Source organism: Parambassis ranga, chromosome 5 (genome assembly GCF_900634625.1).
Source record: "Parambassis ranga chromosome 5, fParRan2.1, whole genome shotgun sequence".
Taxonomy (NCBI): domain Eukaryota; kingdom Metazoa; phylum Chordata; class Actinopteri; family Ambassidae; genus Parambassis; species Parambassis ranga.
Genome location: NC_041026.1, coordinates 29,972,817 through 29,995,160, shown reverse-complemented (window position 1 = coordinate 29,995,160; position 22,344 = coordinate 29,972,817). Strand labels below are relative to the sequence as shown.

The window sequence follows — 22,344 nt, the reverse complement described above, 5'->3', positions numbered from 1 at the left end:
TGTTAGTGTACTAACATTCCCACTAACCTGCCTTGTTTACACCAACAATTATTTAATTTCTCAGAAAGCCTTTTCAACAATCCTTACAAAATGAACACAGACACTGTAACTACATGTGTTTTAGAAGACTATTATAGAAGCTGTCATCTCTTTACCTGCCTTAACCAACAATACTTTGGGGCAATCAGTTGTTGCTGTTGATTTGTGTGAGCAGATCAGAAGTATTACCAATGAACACCAGCTAGTTATATATGTGGGATTAGCCTGCAGGCGTGTACTCAGGGTGGATTTTACCTTTTGAGAAAAGTCTTGCAGCACTATGCATTGAATTGTTTGGCTTTTTCTTTTTTTTTGCTGTTTTTTTTGTTTATTTTTTTGTTTTTTAATATAGCAGCAACATCCCATTTCAGACTGCAGGTCAGAGCCTGTTTGATGATGCCACCAACACTAGACATGTAGTTTGCCTCTTCTAAACCAGCACTAATCATGTGTAATATTGTGTAATGCTGTGGGAAATGATTTGTTTTAACTGACCTGTATCCTTGAATCCTCTGACCCTTTGTAAGATTAAAAAAATTTGAAACTCTTTCATTCTTTGGTGAGTTCATGTACTCAGACAGAGCAAATTTCGAGGTTGTACAATGCCTGGCCAAAAAAAAAAGTATAGCCAAAACAAACAAAGACACTACAGACACTATAATATATCGTTGGGCTGCCTTTAGGTTTGATTACGGCATGCATTCACTGTGGCATTGTTTCAATAAGCTTCTGCAATGGCACAAGATTTAATTTTTTACCAAGATCTTGTATTGATTATGGTAGTCGGACCACCGCACATGGTCTTCTCCAGCACATCCTAAAGACTCTCAATAAGGGTTAAGGTCTGGACTCTGAGGTGGCCAATCCATGTGTGAAAAAGCATGACCGATCACCCTTTTTCATATCTCCAAGATCCAGAAAATCATACTTACTAAAATCAAACATCCATCTTAGGTAGACCTTGAAAAAGGTATGCACATCTTCATCTCACCATGGCTACAGCATAAATCCTTTTATTCGGGGTTCAATCTAAAGACCATCTCCCATCTTCAGCTAAATCAAAATTTGGCTGCCAGACTTTATCAACTCTATCAGACATGTTCATGTCAACTTTAGTATCTGCTTTTAAATCATTCTTCAAAACTTTCCTTTACAAGATAGTGTAATTCAGTTATATAGCATCTTTGTGTTAGGAAAGGAAATAAAAGAGAATAAAGAGAATAAAAGTTGCTCTGCTGCTGCTCCCTGGAATTACACAAATTCTTTCAAGCTATATAGAGAAAACATGACGATTACAAAAATTATGAATTACGGTACTACATTCTGGACTGGTCTCCCCCCTCGCCCCCTTTGGAACGAACGGTTCAGAGAATAAGATTTCTCTCTCTCTCTCTGGGTCAGATCCATGTCGGCATCCTTATGATAGCCACAAGAGGGAGTCGTAGCCCAGCAGAGCTGGGATCTGTGAAACGAAGCTCCAAGCAGCAGCTCGGCTATTTATCCCACCTGCACATGCCAAGAAGCACTTATTATTTCCACACCAGCAGCAACCAAAGAGACTGCAGGCTGCATGAACTGGACGTGAACTGTGCAACCACCCAAGTGACATGAAGAAGACAATTCAATGTCACAGACATTCTCAGTGAGGTCGGGAGGTCAGTCAGAGGATGGGCAGGAGGACGGAAACATTTTCAATAGAGTGAGAACAAACTGCTGGTGATTTCTGCACAGTGGAAGTCTGTTTCTCTTTCACTGTTTTTGTTTGTTTGTTTGTTTTTGCATTAAACCAGAACAATTTTCTTTTCTGTCTTTCTTTATATCTTAATTTTGATGCATAATTACATTCTATTCTATTATATTATTAATTTTACATCCCTCGTTTTTATTAAATCAAAAATATAAAATAATTACGTTTTGTTGACTCAGTTTGATTCAGTTTTGGGGGACATGATATTAGAAAGATATCTTTATTGTTTTTTTTTTGGGTTTCCATCCGTCATGTTCTACCCTAAAACTAACTTCACAAAGTTTACATAAAGTGTGTGTGTGTGTGTGTGTGTGTGTGTGTGTGTGTGTGTGTGTGCAAGCGAGAGAGCGTTTGCGCGCGTGTGTGCAAGGGGTGATTGGTTAGACGTTGTCATGGAGATGAGAGTACACGTGAACTCGGGGGGGACCTAGAGGGAGGTCCAGCTGGAATAAAAAGCCAGAGACTGCCTCTGATGGAACCACACAGTGGGTAGAATCCTCCCGCCTTGCAGCTCGTCTTCTCCTCTCTGGTGGACACATGTGAGGTCAGAGGGACTCTGATGTCTCCTCTGTGAGCTGACCCACCGGACTCTCTGCTGGAGCGCTCCCAGTCTAGATGATGGAGGTGGAGGTGGAGAGCTGCAGGCAGCGTGCGGTCACAGCGCTGCTCCTCCTCTTTTGCCTCATGACTGTCCGCAGTGCTGCCATCGAAACCGGTAAGACTTTACCCACTTTTATAACTTCACAGTGGAAACACTGGCAGGGAGATGAGCTCTGGAGCGCAGTGAATGGGGCGCAGCCGTGTGCGTAACGCGCACTGTGAAAACACTGCTGCAGGCAGCTGTATTTTAATCATAATAATAGTAATATGGAAGTGATAACTCACAGTATTGTGTGTGTAATTTGACTAAACGTTTATTAAGAGTGATGTCAGGTATAATGTGACAAAAAAACAAAAAGTTCTAACCTTTACAATATAATAATAATAATAATAATAATAATAAATATAATAATATTGAATTTTATTTATAAAGCACTTGCTAGCACTAAAGTGTTACAAAAAGAAGAATAAACTACATAAAAAGCAATTAGAATAAAATATGTATGTACTTCTGCTCATTATATATGGAAAAAATAAAATTTTATTGAGTGATTCAGAGTACTTGCTAAAATAATATAGACTAAATACATAGTGGGTCAGGAGGGTTGTGGATTTTTTAACACTTCCTGTAATAAATGGCCAACTTTTAAAATCACAAAAAATAACTTAGAGCAAAATATGTGAAGTTATAATGAAAACACAAGTATTTCTATTCTATTATAAACACAGTGTCAGTATTGTTGTGGATGATGCTTAAAATGAATGAACAAAATCATAAACAATAAGCTTCAGACACATTAAAAGAATAGAGAAAAAGTAATGACTTAAAATGTTCATACTTGAAAGGTAGCAAGTCGTTTTTTTACCTTGTTTTTGTGTTAAGTTATTTTTTATTTTATGCTACTCTAGTTGTACATTGTGCAATGTCTTGTTTTTGTTTTGTTGCTGTATTGACTTAATTAGCTGCTTGTTAATACAGAATCTATTCTAATCAGATGGCACGTCTCACATGCATTTTTGCATGTCAACATGGTGAAGATAAGCAGTTTTAATTCAAGTTCAAAGTCAGCGTCAGAGTGGGGAAGAAAGGCGGTTGAAGTGACTTTGAACATGCCGTGGTTGTTGGTCTGAGTGTTTCAGGGATTTCCATACACAGCCGTCTCTAGAGTTTACAAAGAACGGTCTGAAAAAGAGTAACTATCCAGTGAGCAGCACTGCACTGTTGATGCCAAAGATGAGAGGAAAATAGTCCTAGTAGACTGACTGGTGCTGATGGAAAGACAACAGGAACTACAAAGTCCCACCAAAGTCTGCAGAAGAACATGTGTGAATGCACCATTACCTTGAAGCCTTGATGATGAGTCTCAGTCATCCAGGTCATATTCGTAGAGACAATAGAAGCAAAGCGTCTGGACATTTAGAGTTTTCTTGAAGACGTTTCTCTGCTCCTCCTTCAGCTTCATCAGTTCTAAGTGTTTGGTGGGGAAACATGGTTTATATGTGGTGGAGGACCTCAGTGGGTGGGTCTGTAGAGGAGCAGAGAAGTCCAGTTGCCTCACTTTTCTTCAACTTAGAGCCGATGGACTACAGCAGCAGAAGAGCACAAAGGGTGTCACTTCTGACAACTTCTTATCATATATTAGCTCTGCAAAATTAGAAACAGGATTGAGCAACATTTTTAGTGTGTTTGAGGTTTTTTCAGATTGAATAATATAATTTCAGTTTAGGAGTTGTGATGGAGCTGATTTTGTGACATTCAGCAGTGGACATTATGCACCTTTTCAGTAAGCTAAAAGCTGTGTTGACACTATTGTTATCTAAAACTTACAAAGGCAAATTTAGAGACAGGTTAAAAATTATTACTGAAAGATTAAAAATAGCAGAATCGGTGTTGTTTGAATGCCTGGTTTGTGTTTATGTACTGTACTTAGTTTGGCATAAAGCAGGGCTGAAGTGGTGTCATGGCAGCCTGCACTGCATCACCCCTGTTAGGATAAGACATGGATGGACAGTGAGGCCGCTGCCCTTTTCCACACAATGCTGTCTCAGAGACACGTCTCACTACAGTGTGTCAGTCAGGACTGTGACCCTCGCCCGCCCTCTGGATTTGCTCATTCAAACGGACTCCATTTACAGTGATTGTGTTTAAAAAGAGTTGAATTTTCAGCCTGTAAAAATCTTTACAGAGGACTTGGCGTCCTCTGGTCCCCCGTGTTTTTGGACAGCTTGAGGTTTTCGTATTTACTTGCACAGTGTGGAGGGGATGAGCTGTTTCCCACCAACAGGGGCTCCTGGGCTTTGGGACATTCCTGGAGGTCAGTGCAGGAGGATCTAGTTGTCTCCCAGGGAAACGGAGCTAATAAACTCCAGGGGTGGTCATAAATTTTCTCATTATTTGGCCTGCAGCCCAGAGGCAGGGGGAAGTGGGTGACCGGGTGGGGGCTGCCGAAGCCAGATCTGCCCAACCATCTGTCCTGGTCCTACCTCTGGATGAGCTGCTTTTCAAACTATCACCCCCTGTGTTTTTGATCGGCTAAAAGCTTCTACCTTCTAGCTTCATATGTGGCCTGATGTTGCTTCTGCACTATTTAAGTGTCTTGTAAGATCATCCAAAGAAATAGACTGTTCTTTAATTAATATCTTTCAAGGATTTAATAGTTAATCAGGCTCTTATTTTAAAATACATGTCCACTAAAATCCACTGTATATATTTGCTGATACTAAAACTTTAACATGTCACTGTTTACAGTTTGATTAGCAACTACAGATATATGACATGGTTAGGGTGACAAATGGAAAGCAGAAAGCTTTCACAATATTGCAATTTTGTCCCATGACTGCAGTTTTTGCATAATCATATGCAGCGATGTCTTCGCAGAGATTTATTCACTTTATATTAGCAATGTTGTTAGATGTTTAACCTCTAACAAAACACATCATTCTCAGCTTGTCCAAACATTGACTTGTCATTTTATGTATATTGTTTTTATCGTCCTGTGTGTTTTCCTGACAGTGAACGTTGTGGACTTCTGTGGTCAGACGATTCGGGGTGACGGCATGATCATCAACTCACACCAAGAATCCAAGAAGTACTATTTTGTGACCATGGGGACTGATTGTCACCTCACCATGCAGGCCAGCTCTCCTAAAGACAAGGTCCAGTTCTACTTCCGCTTCTTCCTGGTTTACAGCCTGCTTCGAGTGGCCCCTCTGAGCCCTGCCCCTTTCTTCCCAGAGTCACCTCGTGGTTCCATCCCTCTAAACCCCAGACTGGAGCCCACCTCTGGTGAAAGCTCGGCAGACCCCTGTCATGCTGGCTCATATGTTCAGTTCTACGATGGTCGTGATAGAAGTTCGCCTCCTCTTGGACCTCCGCTTTGTGGGAAGAGTCCGCCGAGGCCAGTGCTGTCCACAGGGAACCACCTGACTCTGAGGCTGGTAACACGGGGTACTCAACCCAGGGTAGACTTTGTGGGGGACTTCACCTCCTTTAGATTAGGTGAGTAGTTAAGGTTAAAGGAGAAATTCAGTCATTGTTTAAAACAATGACATGTCTTTGTGTCATATTTTGTATTATTTCTGAGGCAGGCTAAATAACCAAATCTAAGCTGAAAATGATTTTATTTAAAATTTTAGCTTTAGCTTAAACTCAAAAATAAATTCTACATTCTCCAGCACAACTAGGAAGCCATCATGATTGACTCACTGTTGAACAGCACTTAACAAAAATTCACTAAATATTTGGGCTGACCTGTGGGCTTTCTGCAGTCATTGAATACAATAAAAAATGCTTCTAGAGCATGCAAGTTAAATGCCAACAGCTTGTAGAGCTTCTATTCTTTTTTTAGCAAATTTTATTAGCAGATTTGATTCGTTTTTAATTCTTAGTAGCAGTTTTCAATAATCTTTCCAATCAATAAATAATTTGAAGGCTGCAAAGCAGCCTCTTTTCAAATTGAAAACTGTATTCCAATGTAAGAACTTTATCCGAACTGTGAAGCATGGTGGTGGTAGTATCATGGTTTGTTTGCCTGTCATGTCTTTTTAACTTGTTTGCTTGGGTTCTCTTTGTCTACTTGCATGACTTGTGTGAAAACTTGATCAAATCAGCTTTTTTATCAGGCGGTAAACATGTCATTTCTGTAGTAAAGTTGGATTTTTTCACATAAAAATACATGGGGATTGACTCACTTTTGGAGCCAGCCTCTACTGGCCGCTTGATGAACTGCAGTTTTTGGCACTTCCACACTTGCTTAATTTTTTAATCCTAGAGAGGACCAGATTTAGCTAGACCTTAGTCAGCTAAGTCACTGCAATGACAGGGGCAGCTAAATAGATCTCCTTTATTGTCATCTTCCACTTCAGGTTTCAACCAAACAGAGTGCAGCAGTGAGCCCTACTTCACTTGTAGGAATGGAAAGTGTATACCGCTCAGTCTAGTGTGTGATGACAAAGGTATTGACAACTGTGGGGATGGGAGTGACCTGGAGGAAAACCTCACAACTGGTTGCAAAGGTCAGTGATGTAATTGTCAGATACTGGCCTTCCCAGATTATAAACCACACTATGTAATTTCATAATGTCATAATCATGATCTGTGCTTCATCAGCAGGTCAGCTTTTACCTCCTGAACCACCACCACCAATAGCGACCCCACCTCCATCGATCGTGAATCCACCCACAGTACCCATTCCAACACATAGGAACTGTGGTCTGCCAGAGAGCTCTCCAAGTCATGAGTCAATATCAGGTGAGTGAGCAACACAGGAAGACTCCCTTTTTAGGCCAGAATGACTGACTGTTTTATGCTTGTGCCCATTTGGATGCAAAGAGGCCTGATGACGGGACATAGAACTAATGGTGGTCACCATTGAGCTGTTAATTTCGCCAAAAGACTCGTAAACCAATAAATGGTGATGGATTCTCACGGCGTAGAGCGGCCTTTTGAGTGATCCGTCTCTATTCCACTGTCAGTGGTGCAAACAGAGACTGTCTGGGTCAGCCTGACAGCTTCTGATTACTTTTAAGACCCAGCCAAGTCAGGCCTAAGAAAATAGCTATTCTGCTGTTGTGACTGTGGAGTCGATGAAAGGGGGCTCACATTCGCCTGCTGTGCAAATTACCAGCTGTTTTATGAGCTTGGATGCATCACAAAGCACTCCGGTGTGCTTACAAGGAATTTTCAGGTTTTAACAGTTGGTGGTCTCCATGCATATATGTATGTATGGTTTATTTGTTGTACTGTAATTACTGTTTAGTGCTCTATCTGTGTCAAACTGACCAATCAGTGTGCTTGAAGAAGTAGTTATGTATGGCTTGGATCTGACCACACTCATTGTGTGTATGTCTATGGTGATTCTATGATAGATTCCAAGCTTATTCGATTTGTTATTGATGATTCTGATACTGTTCAACAGAAGGGAATGCTACAGGTTCATACTTCAGTATGAAGCCACTGCTCTTTTCATTAAATGTCAACAGCTGTATTTTACATGTAAGGTGATGACACAGTCCTGTCCTAATTGGCTCAACACTGCACACAAAGGTCACACTAGACCTCAAATTCATGTAATCATGTACATGCCTGTTTGTGTCCCAGCAAGACTATGGTGTTTTTTTATGGTTTTGCTTCCACCCTCTGCTTTGTCCCTATAGGACCCATCATTGTATACTGTACAATCCGGTCAGACTGACTCAAGGCAATGCTAGGCAGGTTAACCAGTTGTACTTACTTATTTTATGTAGTTACCTTTTAAGCTGATGTTTTGTATGTTATTGTATCTGTTCTGAAAAGTAGAAAGGTGAAGTTAAACACAAATTGGAAGCTGCTAAAGCCACAGCTAGAGCAGTTTTGACTAACCCTTAGCTATCATCTAAGCCTTAGATCAGGGATGTCAATTGGCTATAAGCCGAGGGCCGGACTGATTCAATGTTTAATAAAACATATTGAAATGATTGCACGTAGCCTATTGAACCAAGACCTAACACAGTGTATTATTTAATGATTAAATGAATAATCGGGAAAACATTTTTCAGCAGGCACACAGACAAGAACAAACTGCCTTCAAAGAAAAATCACATGTCCTGTACATTCTGTAGCCTTTGTTCTGTGTCCATATTCTTGTCTTTGTCTGTGTGTTTCTTAGACGTTTCATGGTGCCTTCCTAAATTGTATTCTTTCATTACAGCCAAACTTTCTCCACACAGAAGACACACAGGTTTGCCATTTACCTCAGTGAACATGTACTCTGCCTCCCACCGAGCTTGAAACCCCCTGTTCTCAGCATCCACCTTCCGTTTAGCCATTTTTTGGGGAGGAGGTAGCTGAAAGTTGACATCTGCTCTGACTGCTAATGAATGATGAAGCCGAAGTCCACTTGCTGCGCTGTAGTGAGTTCGTGGGTTACCGTTGCATTGTGGGAAATGTAAAAAACACCAGCGGGTGGCTACGGCCTGTGGGCCGGTTCTAATACTAATCAAATATCATCCCGGGGGCCATAGATAATTCATTCACGGGCCGGATTCGGCCCGCGGGCCTTGACTTTGACATATGTGCCTTAGATGATAGCTAAGGGTTAGTCAAGATAAGGATAATCATGATAAAATTATCACCATAACATGACATATTTTCCATGTATGCGTGCTTTTTTTTTTTTTTTTATTGTGTCACCTGTTCTTTAACTTCAGTCTGTGGGCCAAGTGGCAAGCCCCAGCAGTCTTTAATTCTGTGCAAGCCCAAGATTTCAGGTTAATAACTTCCAGTTAAAACAAATAATAAGAACCAAATTTACAACAAATGATCACAAGCTATGCACTGTATGACTTGAATATAAATTCTAATTCTACAACCTGCAGACTCTCCTGCCTCTTTGTCCCTGTTGGTCCTCTACATCATCCTGGGTGTGGTGGGCGGCGTGGTGCTCTGCTGGTGCTGCTGGTCTCCCGGCTGGTTTTTGTGGCACATCAGCATCTGTCGCTTCTTGCCCTGCTGCAACTCAGCCTGCGCCTCCTGCCAGTTCTGCGCCCGCAGCTGCACCAACAGCAAGGAACACCGGCTGGCAAAAGTTGCCCCACACACACCGGTGAATGGGGTGCTGACGGGAGCATCGGCCACTGCCAACAGCGCTGAGGAGAATGTTACCATGGCAGCTGTGTAATGCGGGAGGACTGTACAGACGTGTGTGTCATGAAGCTAAGCTGTGGCCAGTAAAGGTTGGACTGATGCAGATTATGAGCAGTGTCACACATACACTGTGGTTTGCGTGCATTAAATGTGATGATGTTTGTGTTGTGAGAAGGTAAAGCAGGGTACAGTGTGACTATAGATTGTATGAAAGTATGAACTCTGTTTGAGAATGATCAGTAGTAGGTTGCTAGTGTGTCCAGTTATTAGTCATGTACTTGATTTTTACTTTGTCTTCGAAGTAACAAATTGGTCATGCAGTGAAAGTACCCCCCCCCCCCTATGGTGACAGCAGCTGTTCTCCACTGGAGAAATTCCTTCACTCTTTCCACTCTTCTCCCAGTCTACTGTCGTTTCTTTAAAAACCAACTATGGATGGCAGACGGCAAAAACTCTGCCTGAAAAATTAAAATGAAATTTTTAAGCATGAAGCATGAATTATTTAAAACCGTTTGGTTGCATCATCATGTCATGCCATAGTGTATGGCAACATGTGAGTTCTAATGACACTCTGTGTGCAGTAACTATGCATTTTAGACTATTGACATGTTTTTTTTATGCTTTCTCTCACCTGCATTAACTCAGGTGAGGTGAAGGTCATTGTTTGTCACAACAGTGTGTCATTGCCAATCGGTGAAAACTAAAGTGTGATGCTAAAAGTATGTAGCAACACATAAAATGAATAATTGTTGCATTATTCATACACTTTGCCAGGCTGTTGACAATGCATGCCTTTGTTCCACCACTGTAAATACGTTGTAAATATGACAGTAAAGCTCATACAAACCAAAAATGTTCATCAGAATCAGACCTGCTTCCTCCTGCATGTTGTGTAGACCACAAGGTGTCCTTTTGCAAAATACTTAACGCCAAGGGACAGGGAGGAAAGGTGGTATGAAAGAGGAGTCAAGGAAGCCATCTATGTTAAGCTGGAAAAACCTTCCCTTAACAGAGGTGGTGGCCTCAGACATCATCTTTCTACCACATACAATGCAGTGATTCCATCCATTCCCAGGAAGTTTGCACATACTCACAGTAAGAACAAAGGGCTGTCAACCAGTCCCCCTCCGGCAGTTTCATAGTCGTTAGCCAGTCGTTAGACACACCTGGCCCAGTCAGCCAGAACATCACAGGTAAGTATGGAAACATTTAGTGCTATTGTTTGTAAGTTTTTTTAAGTTTTACCCAGACCCACCCACTGAGGTCTGTAACCACATATAAACCATGTTTCCCCACCAAACAGTTAGAACTGATGAAGCTGCTTGGATGAGCAGCGAAACGTCTTCTAGAAAACTCTACAAGTCCAGACGCCTTGCTTCAATCTTCTCTACGTATGATGACCTGGATGACTGAGAATCTTCATCAACATACTTAACGCCAAGTGCTCCAAGTAGTTGCACTAGTAGTGTGAATGTGTGTGATTAATGTAAAGTGCTTTGAGTAATTTAAATTGTGTTAAATACAATCATTTACCCCTTTTCTTTCTTTCTCTTTTCTTTCTTTTGTTTAAGCCTGATATTTAAAAAGGCTAACCCAAGGCTGCTAACCATGCTAACCATGTCACATACAATTAGGTTCATAAATACTGCAACAGTGATCTTTTTTTTTTTTGCTTTGCCCTATGTACACCACCACATTAAATTTAAATGTGACACTCAAATGTGAGCCCTCCTACCTCCTGTCAGAGACGTTATAGGGGCTTTCAGGAGTCACAGACAGGAAGACATGTTGTGCTAATAGTGAAGTGAAGTTTTTTTGTCAAAAGTCAAAGTCAAAGTCAGCTTTATTGTCAAATCTGCTATATGTGCTGGACATACAGAGAATCGAAATTGCGTTACTCTTCACTCCGCAACATATAACATGTAACTAAAAACTAAAGATAAATATAAAGTGTAAAAAAATGTACCTACAATGAGGCACACACAAAATACAAGGCACATAATGAAGGCACAAAGCAGTAAGAGTGCAAAAGATGTATAGTGCAAGACAGTGCAGTTGGCATAATATAAACAGGAATGGTTTAACTTATAACAGCTTATTGAGACTGGTATGAGAGTGCAAAAGATGTAATGGTGCAAGTCAGTGCAGTTGGCATAATGTAAACAGTCCAGGAATAGTTTAAGTTATAGCAGCTTATATGAGACTGGTATGACATGACTAAGGTGCAAGAGAATGCACAGGGTAAAGTGGCTGGTGCACAGAGTTCCTTTGGTAAAGTGGCTGGTACAAAGAGTTCCTATCTTGGGTGGTGGGGTGGTGGTAGGGGTGGGGGGGATGGTGGTAGGGGTAGGGGGTGGGGTGGGGTGGGGGGTGGTGTCAGGGAAGGGGGAGAAAGTGGGGCACAGCAGGGAGAGAGTTCTGCCTCCTGACAGCCTGGTGGATGAAGCTGTCCCTCAGTCTGCTGGTCCTGGCCCGGAGGCTGCGCAGTCTCTTTCCTGATGGCAGCAGACTGAAGAAGCGGTGTGAAGGGTGGGTGGGGTCTCCTGTGATGTGGAGAGGGGAGAGGGACGCCGGTGATCCTCTCAGCTGCTCTCACTATGCGATGAAGCGTCTTCCTGCAGGTGGCGGTGCAGGCTCCGTACCACACAGTGATGCAGCTGGACAGGATGCTCTCAACAGCCCCTCTGTAGAAGGTGCACAGAATGGAGGGAGGGGCTCTGGCTCTTTTGAGCTTGCGGAGGAAGTAGAGGTGCTGCTGTGCCTTCTTGGTCAGGGATGCAGTGTTGTTAGTCCAGGAGAGGTCCTCAGTGATGTGCACACCCAGGAACATGGTGCTGCTCACCTGCTGCACAGCAGCACCGTCGATGGTCAGAGGGGTGTGCTGACTCTGTGCTCTCCTGTAGTCCACAACCATCTCCTTTGTCTTCTCCACATTCAGGGAGAGGCTGTGGTCTCTGCACCACCCGGCCAGAAGGTGCACCTCATTCCTGTATTGTGTTTCATCTCCACCGGAGATGAGACCCACCACAGTGACTTTTTGGTGACTTTGGTCCAGATCAGAATAAATCTTGAGTGTCCGGTTGCCTTGGGTGCAGCATCCAGCATTCTGGACCTGCAGCAGTGATGTAACTACCGCTTCTCATCTTGGGGAGGACTTTCTAACCTGAGGATGAAAATCAGGTGACAGAGAGTTTGCTCTCCCTCTTATACAAAGACAATGCCTCTTCCGGAATGGGGATCATCTGCTTAAGCCTAACACTAGACTCACTTCTGAATGCCTTTTTTTAACCTGACGAGGTGTTAAGTATGGGATTGATGTCCTCAGGCCTCTCACATGGCGTCATGTACAGTAAAGATTGCAAAACCCCCTGTTCTCTAAGGTTTTTCTCAGATTGATGCTCCATGTGAGGGGTTCATGTGTCCACCATGCAAACTTTCTTTGTGGCGTCCTCTAGATGGAGTAGCTCCATAACCTTTCCTCATTCTGCCATACTGTGTGTTGTGTAACCACATCACACAGAGCCCCCTGCGCTCCGTCTTTTTAAGCATTTTGACTTGTGTCCTGGGTAAGGCATAAGGCCATATGCCTAAACAAATAGTGTGTTTCTGACCCTCAGGTTGCCAGGCTGGAGTACACTTAGGTATGCAGACTTCTTTATCTGCCTTGCTTTCTGCTGAGACTGTACAGTAATACACACTTCAGACAACACACACAAAGTATACATCTAGTCACACACTGAGACTTGCACATGTGTTACTTTGTGGAGAAGGTCAGCAGTCCTAGATGCTACTGCCAACAGGACAGTTCTCATATTGAACTTGATGATTCCGTTTACAGTTTTTTCTGATTGCTTAAGCACATTTTTGTAACTATTGGCTATTTGTGCAAAACTCTACACACAAATAAAACAACCTTACACCAAATGTGCCACAATGTGCCAACTACACACTGATGGTATTAACTGAAAACACATCTGGCTTTTGCTTTCTCTGTGCACAAGGTCTGTCCATGTGAGGTCAAACTTTTGTCATAAATAGTTCTATAAACACACAGGGATTCAAATTTCAAGTATGAATGTTTATTCACACACATCAAAACAAACACAAGAAAACATACAATTTCAATGAAAGAGAGAGAGAGAGAGAGAAAATCAGTCTCATTGTCTCTCTGGGTCCGGCCACAGAATTTCATCGTCTCATGCAATGTCTTCTAGTCCAAGGCACCGGGGAACATGTCTCCTGGAGTGCTGTATCCAGGCCTGACATGATGCCTGGTCCATATCCTCGCATGCCTCCTTCCAGATGCTGGATGTCTAGTAATTCTGTGGAGTAACAGTTTCAGTTTTACATGTACAGTATTGTTGTTTTTCTCATTAGAGTATGGTACACCTACAAAACTTAGTGTGAGGGAACTGTACTAACCCATTCTCATCAATATGTCCTTATGATGCTTGCTACAGTGTAGCGGCTCAGGCTGAACCCGTTGTCCAGCTTCCCTCAGGGTCATTCCATGGTTGATCACATGATCCACTATTGTAGCTCCGATGACATCAGTAATTCTATTTCTTCTTACCCTTCCTCCTTCCTCTTCACCTCCTCGTCCTCTTCCTCCTGCTTCCTCATGTCCTCATCCTCCTCTAATTCTCTCTCTTCTCAGTCTTCTTCTCCCTCCATTGTTCTCCACACTGAAGCTTACCTGTGGCTTATTTACAGTGCTCATGCTGATTGCAAAGTGAACTAATGATGTAAAACAGTTCTCACATGTGACAGTGTAGCCAGACAGTTGGCAAAATAGTGTAAATACCAGCCATAAATGTGTGTAGTTTTACTAGGAGTGTGTTGATCATTTGGAAGTTGTGTGTAAAGCAGTGAGTTGTGTTTACAGTTCAGCAAAAAGAGTGCTGTGAAGTTTATTATATTTATACAATTGCAAATTGTGTGTTACAAAAGTGCAAATTGAGTGTAAAGCAGTTTTTTTTGCTTTTAGTTTTGCAAACTCAGTGAGTGATTTTGCTATAACTATTAATAGTTTTAGAAATTGTGCTATAAGAATCATTGTTAGTGTTTAAGCAATCAGAAAAAACTGTAAAAGTTCAAACCAGGATGTGACCACATCCTGCTCTGTAGCACTGAGCAGCTTGTGTTGTTCTCTATTTGACTCAGAGGCCAACCGGTTGACACCGGAGAGGGCTTGGCAAACAGTCAGCAGTTCACACTGTGTGTGTTGCTTCTGGTATCCACTGGCAACCTTTCAAGTCAAATCCCAGATTCTATGAAAGGCTGCAAAAGATCTTTCCCAACTCTTTTGTCACTTTTATTTGACTATCTGTAATTGACCTTCTGACCTCTACTTAAATTGGAAAGTTGGGCAACTTGTGGGGTTTATAATTTTGTCAAATGTGTTGACACATGGTGACATTTCTGTAGAGGCATTAATGTCAGAACATGATTTTTAACCATTTGAAGAGAGTTTACATACAGTGTGTTGTTTACTAAAGTTTAATCAAGGTATATTTAAATGTTTAAAAGTAAAGTAAATTTAAAAGTAAAGTAAAAACTTCTAATCTAACAGACCCTAGTCCCCCAGACCCTAGTCCTAATCAGCTAAAGATTAGGGTTTAATATTGTTTATTTTGTGCATATACACACATATAAAAAATATCTTTTAAAAATTAAATTAAAATAATAAATATTAAAAAAAATAGATGAATTGACTTTAATCTGTCAGTAATTTATAAACTGTGATATACTGTTTATTTAATAGATCAATTAATTGGAAAAAAGTATCCAGACACAATGAATGGACTTTAAGCTTTGAGCGGTTTGACAGTTTGTTGCTCTGGAACATTCAGTTGTGTGTTAACACAATGACAAGAGAGAAAGACATAAACAATGGTGTTAGAGAAGCAACTGTTGCTGCACATCAATCTGGAAAGACTTAACTTAGATGTTGTTTGTCTGAGGTATTTGTCATTGACCAACTATGATTTTGGATATTTTGGGATTTTCCTACTTTGGTTTGACCCAATTTTTCATATTTGACATTGTCTTTAAACATCCCCCAGCCATCATGGCTGATGTACATGTACGTACAAACTGCCAAATTGTCACAGAGGCAGGTGGATGCGCGGATGGAAGCTATTATCTTCATGACCCATTGCAAATGCCACTTCACTAGTCATCAATAGTAGGGAGGTCATACACACTACTGAGCCTCATTTTGACTTGTCTTGAGGAATTTCCACTCAAGTTGGATCAGCCTGTAATGTGATTTTCCACTTTTATTTTGAATAGGGTTCCAAATTCAGACCTCTGTGGGTTACTGGGATTAATAATAATTAATAAGTAATAATTAATAATACATAATAATAATACATTGATCATTTTTATGTTATTTTGTTCTCAACATATTCCGCTATGTAATGAATTAAGATTTTCAACTGGAAAATTTCATTCATTGAGATCTAGCATGTGTTAATTTAGTGTTCCCTTATTCCCTATTTTTTAGCAGTGTATATAATGTTTTTCTACCTACTGAAATTGTACACTCACCACCGGGAGTATTTGCTTTGAGTACAACCTAGGGTCAAGTGTCTTGGCTAAGGACAAAAAGAGAAAAAAAGTATTAAACCAGACACAATGAATGGACTTTAAGCATCCAATGGCACTTGAATGCACCATGTTTGAAAATGCCATTAAATCTAGGCTAAACTAGGGAACAAGGGAAGAAAGCTGTAGTTCAAGTAAGGAGAGAATTTTAGTCATTGTTTGTAACATGACACTGTTTTCCTCTTTTGTTTATTTACATTTTTTTTTAACTTTACAATTGTCTGCTAATGTACCATTGATTGACCATTGCAGAACCAGTTAACTGTGGCTTCAGTGACTGAAACTCCAAAGCAGACTTCAGGGCCAATAGTTAATCATTGATGGCATGCAGAGTTGGATTCTTTCTTAAGGTTTTTAACATTAAATACGTGTATGTAAAAATTAGTAAAAAGCAATTACATGTGAGGGGACCAGAAAATATCCATATAGTAAAGAACAATCAAATGATGCAATAGAACTAAAGCTTATTCTCATTAAAAGGTACATTAAAATGTAAATGTCTTAACAGCTGAGAGAACACAAAATAAAAGCTGGTGTTGTGTGCAAGAGGGTAAAATGAACAGATTTCAAAAGCAGTGGGCCCAAAATCAATCCTTAAGGTGCTTCACCCAATAAAAATGTTCCCAGACTGACACCTCACTGCTATTTTTTGTTAAGGAGACTCACATTCAGCAGATTTAAGTCCTGACACAGACCATCAGTCAAACTTTTTTTAAAGCATCATGTTGATTCAGCGTTATATTGGCTTCCCACTCATACGTGTTCACATGTCAGGCAGCATTGTCCTATTGTTGAAGCGCTATCTCAGCAAGCCATGCTGGCGTGTGTGTTAGTGATTCAGCTGAGATATCCTCTGACCCTATAAACCCTGCAGCCAGCCAGCAAAACAGCAGGGCTCAGGTCAAACAGTCAACACTTGAATGTGTCCTGCTGGGTATCTCAGGTTAACACACAGGGCAGGGATGGGTTAATAGTGCTAAACCTGGTACTCAACTGCAGCTCCCAGAAATACAACAGTAGAAATGACATCATCTTCCTACAGGTTAAGACACAATGCTTATTCAGTTATTTAACAATATTCTGGGCTTTTCCAGGAAAAAAAACTGCACAGCAGAACTAAAGAAGCCACTTGGGGAATTGGCGAAACGCTTGCTTTCACTTTTAGACCTAAACCGTTGCAGTCTGAACCCATTTGATTCAGGAGTGCCTCGTCTTTATTTGTCTTGAGTGTACAGTCCAATTATTATGTCCATAATAACAACAGTGGTGTTCCATCTAGGTCATTTGCTCCCTGTTTGTGCATCTGCTTGCTGTGAAAGGTTTTCTGCAGTCAGGGAAACCCCTAGTGGCCATTTTGCAAAAATATTTAAAACTATATGATATTTAAAATTATTTCTGTTGTTCAGACCTTGAAATACGTATCCTTTGATTAAAAAACAACCACCACAAACTTTAACAATAATGTCTATTTCCAAAATTAAAAACTCAAAATCTGGATGAATAATGTTAGGCTTATGAAATATGAATTTCATAGACTTCTTCTGTGGTTTTAGCATTTCTAATTGCAATACTAAGGTCTTTATGTGGTCTGATTGAAATGCAATTAGGAAAAAGCCACCTGTTGGATCCAGCTCCAGCAGTCTGCCATGTGTCCTGATCATCAATGCATTGTGTTCAGGTGCGTCTGTGGAATTGGCCAATTTCTCCTCTTCACCACTAGATGGCGAAGCACTTTTTAAGTTTAAGCATTTACCTGATAATGACATTTATAAAGCATTTTTATTAAAAACACTTTTTATCATCGGTTACTTTATCACCTCAGTGTTATCTTCAATGAGTTGCTCCCTTTTTTAACTTTGTAATGAAGTCCAGGTCAATTACTTTCCTCTCCAAATTATTTCCAGAAGGAGACCTGTGAGACAAAAACAGTCAGCAAAGCTGAGAAATATGTTTATGAAGAAAACTAAATAAGCTTCTAATGTCCATTTCAACCATGAGCAAACAAACAGGGGAAGTAATGGAAAAATAATCCACAATATCTCAGGTTTATTTTGTTACTCCTCTTGTAAGTGAGGGACACACACACACACACATATACTCACACATACACTGCTCCCACTCACTTAGGTGATCACAACATTAACATTTTCCACCAGATGGTGTTGTTAAACCAGGTATGAACACTTTTATGCACCAGCACCACATTCAAACAGCTGCATGGAAAGGATGCTCTGTTGCCCTGACAACAGGATGTGCGATCATTTTAGAGAAACCACATAATTTTGAAAGTGATGTCAGCAAAAGGTTTAGGTGTGTGTTAAAAGTATTTGTTGAATTTAAATAATTTGTTTAACAGAAAATACAGGTGTCACACTGTTGTTAATGTTAAATGTTGAATGTTTTTAATGTAAACCTCAACGGACTGTAGGCTTCACGAGCTGCAGATCACAGGACCGTCAGCTAGTGGTTAGGCTAGTCACAATTTGTGAAACTAAATGTGCATGACTGACAAAATTATTAACTCATTTAACATTAAACAAGGGCTTATTTGATTTTCTTTTTACAACAAAAAGAAATCAAGATTGAAATACAGAAAGAAACAACCATTTCTTTGTATCCAGAGACCAGTGATGTGTTCAGGTGTAGACTCTCCAACTCCTACAACACATATGAAGCCTCTTATTAATGTCCTGTAATTCTGGAGTTTTATTTTGAAAATCTTACCTTTTAACCCTTGCTTGAGACCTAGGATAGCATAGGAAGAAGGGGTTTGTTTTCAGGTTTATAATTAAAACAAATACAAAATCATATTAAATTTCCCTGAATGAATACAGCAGACTTCCAATTCTTTACAATACTAACCACCGGGTCATGGCCATTGTCTGTGCATGTGGACACAATTTGCCATACAAAATATGTATGATCATTGTCTATTTAAATCATACAGGACAGGAGACTTTACACTGTGTTTTAGCTGTGTGAGGCTTTATGAATGAGGGAAGAAACTGGGTTTAGTAAACAAAACAAGCTTTATTAATGTGAAAACATTTATTTACATTAAGTGCACATAGCATAAAATTTACAACAAACTGTGCTCTCTTTTAACACAGTAAGTGGGTGGAGTGGCATGTCAGATACGTCCATGTGACAACAGATGGTGCTACACAGCAGCCAGACTGACTGTGCTGTCTTCATGTACCCATCATCTCAGAAACCTGCCTGTACCTGATACTGTATCATTCACATCACAAAGTCTCAATTCTTCCATAGCAGGACATGAAGACAATCTTTAGGCAGCACAGAATGGCAACAAGGACTCCTCATTGGTCCTTCTTTAAAGCTTCAGGCTGTGTGCGTGTTGCACACCTCAGTGGTGTGGCAGGAGCAGTCCCCTAATAAGTACCTCAATGACTTGGAGCCCTCTTAGGAAGCATGTAGCCGGTTGGCCATGTTTCGCTGGCTCAATCTTTGTGTCTTCAAACGGGTCAAATTCTGCATTGTAGCCCCACTTTCATGTGTCTGTGTCTCCTCTTCATCCTCCTCTTCCTCCTCCTCCTCCTCCTTTTCTCCTTGGAACTGTACCCCAGCCTCCAAAGTCCTCTGCTCCCGGGCCATCATGAGAATAATTTCTGCATCTAGTGGCTCGCCGCAAGAGAAGGGGTGACACACTGTGTCGACCAAGCCGATGACTGTCCCCAGCACGGCCAGCACAGAGCCCACCAGGTAGACCTTCAGCAAGCCCCTGTTGGGTTTCTGACTCAGCATTTCCTTGGCAAATGGGATGAATTCCTGTAAGCTCTCCATTTCTAGCAGCTGTGTGTAAACCTGGAAAAAAAGTGGTTTGAAATGTCAGACATCATTTATGGGTAGCACCTACAAAAATGTAAATCCACACAAGATCCACACTGTATACATTCTAACTACACAGCTCGGATATTGTAGTATTGTATTCTAAAAAAAAACAGATTAAAAAACACTGATTCCTTAAAAGACTTACTGTGAAATCTTTTTATTCTGATCACAGGTTCACCTCACTCAGAAGCTCCACGCTGTGGCAGTTGTGTGTGGACACTGTGTGGTCATTTATAGCCCCTGCTGCCTCCACCCACACAGTGACAGCAGCTGAATATTCATAAAGTCAAAGCAGGCTCTGGGCTAGAACCTTTGACCCACTTGTGTGTAGGCTTATGACACAGTCTACACTGTGGCTAATGTTCCTTCTTAGGCTGCTTCAGACTATTGCACTTTGAGTCACATTCATCACACACCTAGTCACATTGTTATTATTATTTTGTGTGTGTAGTGCATGTTTGGGATCTTTTTATTTAATATTTAAAATAAAACAAATTGAGAAAAAAAATAATAATTAAAATCATAAAAATAATACTAAAATGTAAAAATAAAATTCACACAGTCATAGGAAATTCTGTCCAATATCTTCATGTAGACTGATATCCTTTATCAATTAAAATAAATAGGGAGAGAAAGCGAAATGAAGAACAATATTACACTTCATTAACACAGCTGCATTTAATCAAAATAAACATTCAGCCACAACAGGTTCTTATCTTATCCAGAGATTCTTGGCCAGGTTAATAAAATCTGGGCAGAGGGTCTAAAATCCACACAGGTGATCAGGGTTATTCCCATCTGCTGATGTGACTCTTCCACATCAACAGTCCCCAAATCAGGGGAAAGGTTATGTAAATCCTGGTACCCTGCAGCTTTAATGCTGCTACACTGACACTTATGCTGTGAACTATGGTCAGAGAGAAGCTGGACAGGCTAGTACATACACAACCACATGTACCACACGTTCTCATGATGGTGACTAACGCAGACCAGGAAGTGCTGCCACCAAAACACTTTGACCTAATTCTCTCTGCCAACACACACAGCAGCAGGCATAACAAGACATTAAACTTACTACTGTCACGTAGAAGCAGAAACATCAGTGTCTGTGCACATCACATGCCAAGACAGTGACAATGGAGGATGACTATCTAATACATTTTTGATTTTTACAGTTGCAGCTAACAACAATACTACACATGACCACACTAACACTGTGAATCTGTTACCAAATGAACAACAGCAGTGTGCTATAATGTCTGCTATTACATTAGACACATCATGCAGCAGGTTTGAAAGCAATACTGATAGATACGTCTGTTCAAAATGGTGACAAATTTGCTTAATATACAGTATGTAAATTGTGGCTGTTTGTTCCAAATGCACTGAAAAATCATGCCAATGTGGAGGTGTCACAATCAGCAGCCCTGGCCTGCTATCAGCCTGAAAACCACCAGCCAATCTCCCCAGACTGCTAGAAGTCAGACAGATGACCTCTAGCCTGCTAACATCCAGATCCAGCTCCCATCATGAAAGCATGGCTGCGACAGTGTGGCTCCTTGTTCATCTCCCCAGTCTCTTCTCTACAAGATCCAGCCACCCACTAGCTTTCTAACTTGCTATTTCCACAGCCTACTTCATAGCTGTTCAACACTGATTAATGGATGAGCACAGGTACTAAAGATAGCAGGACAGCACCCTTTGGTTCTTTGTCTCCATGTGGTCCTGTGATAGACTGGCAACCTGTCCAGGGCGCGCGCACCAACTCTCACTCATTGAGAGCTGGGCAGCCCTACAAGATAAAGCAAGTTAGGAAAATTGACATTGTTAAAATATATCTCACACTTAAAACTTCTGTTTTCTATTAAAATGTCAATAATAAGAAATAAATGTTGACCTCATTATTCAAAAGGAATCTGTAAGGCAGTGAAAGTAGGTCAAAAAGTGGTGGAAAAACATTTGTAGGTCTGCTTTATAATCTGCTTTGAGCCCAAGTTCACCTATGAGACCTTGGCTGACTGATACACGTGAGCAGCAGAGTGGTGTTCCACAACAGGTTTCTGGTTTGTACACAGTAAGAGGCTTTCTGAACAGAATAGAGACATGCATGCATAAAGTAAGCCATATAATGGTGCCATGAGTCTAGGCCTGTCACGATAACAAATTTTGCTAGGCGATTCATTGCCAAGAGAAATTATTGCGATAAGCGATAATGTTGTCGTTTTGAGACCACGTTCAACTAATATAATGATAACGACATATAATGCACCTTTCAAAGATCAATAAACTTTAATTTCTAAAGAACATTTCACACTGGAAAGGTCCCCAATCATCAATATTATTATTATTACTATTATATTTATTGTTATATTAA

General features: G+C 40.7%; 2 protein-coding genes across 3 annotated transcripts; one reads left to right on the top strand and one right to left on the bottom strand.

Annotated features, from left to right (window-relative positions):
• The first annotated feature begins 2,281 nt into the window (after positions 1–2,281).
• Positions 2,282–10,132, top strand: ldlrad2 (low density lipoprotein receptor class A domain containing 2). Of its 2 annotated transcripts, none has more exons than XM_028406756.1 (5): positions 2,282–2,501; positions 5,400–5,885; positions 6,752–6,901; positions 6,999–7,136; positions 9,242–10,132. In XM_028406756.1, exons 1-5 carry the CDS (start codon positions 2,402–2,404, stop codon positions 9,541–9,543), a joined length of 1,176 nt encoding a protein of 391 aa, XP_028262557.1. In that variant the 5' UTR covers positions 2,282–2,401; the 3' UTR covers positions 9,544–10,132. The 2 variants fall into 2 exon arrangements, with proteins under 2 accessions (XP_028262557.1, XP_028262556.1); XM_028406755.1 differs by having other exon boundaries at positions 6,996–7,136.
• Positions 10,133–19,128: 8,996 nt separating this feature from the next.
• LOC114436423 (G0/G1 switch protein 2-like) lies at positions 19,129–20,232 on the bottom strand. Its single transcript, XM_028406685.1, has 2 exons — positions 20,116–20,232; positions 19,129–19,943 (listed from the first exon to the last, which is right to left on the bottom strand). The coding sequence occupies exon 2, from the start codon at positions 19,920–19,922 to the stop codon at positions 19,542–19,544; it is 381 nt and encodes a 126-aa protein (XP_028262486.1). The 5' UTR covers positions 19,923–19,943; positions 20,116–20,232; the 3' UTR covers positions 19,129–19,541.
• Positions 20,233–22,344: the final 2,112 nt, after the last annotated feature.

Bases quoted from the DNA above. Each gene is read 5' to 3' on its own strand.
- LOC114436423 (XM_028406685.1), bottom strand. From the start codon at position 19,922: ATGGAGAGCTTACAGGAATTCATCCCATTTGCCAAGGAAATGCTGAGT.
- ldlrad2 (XM_028406755.1), top strand. From the start codon at position 2,402: ATGATGGAGGTGGAGGTGGAGAGCTGCAGGCAGCGTGCGGTCACAGCG. The intron at 2,502-5,399 runs GTAAGACTTTAC...TTTTCCTGACAG, and splicing joins CAGTGCTGCCATCGAAACCG to TGAACGTTGTGGACTTCTGT. The intron at 5,886-6,751 runs GTGAGTAGTTAA...CTTCCACTTCAG, and splicing joins CTTCACCTCCTTTAGATTAG to GTTTCAACCAAACAGAGTGC.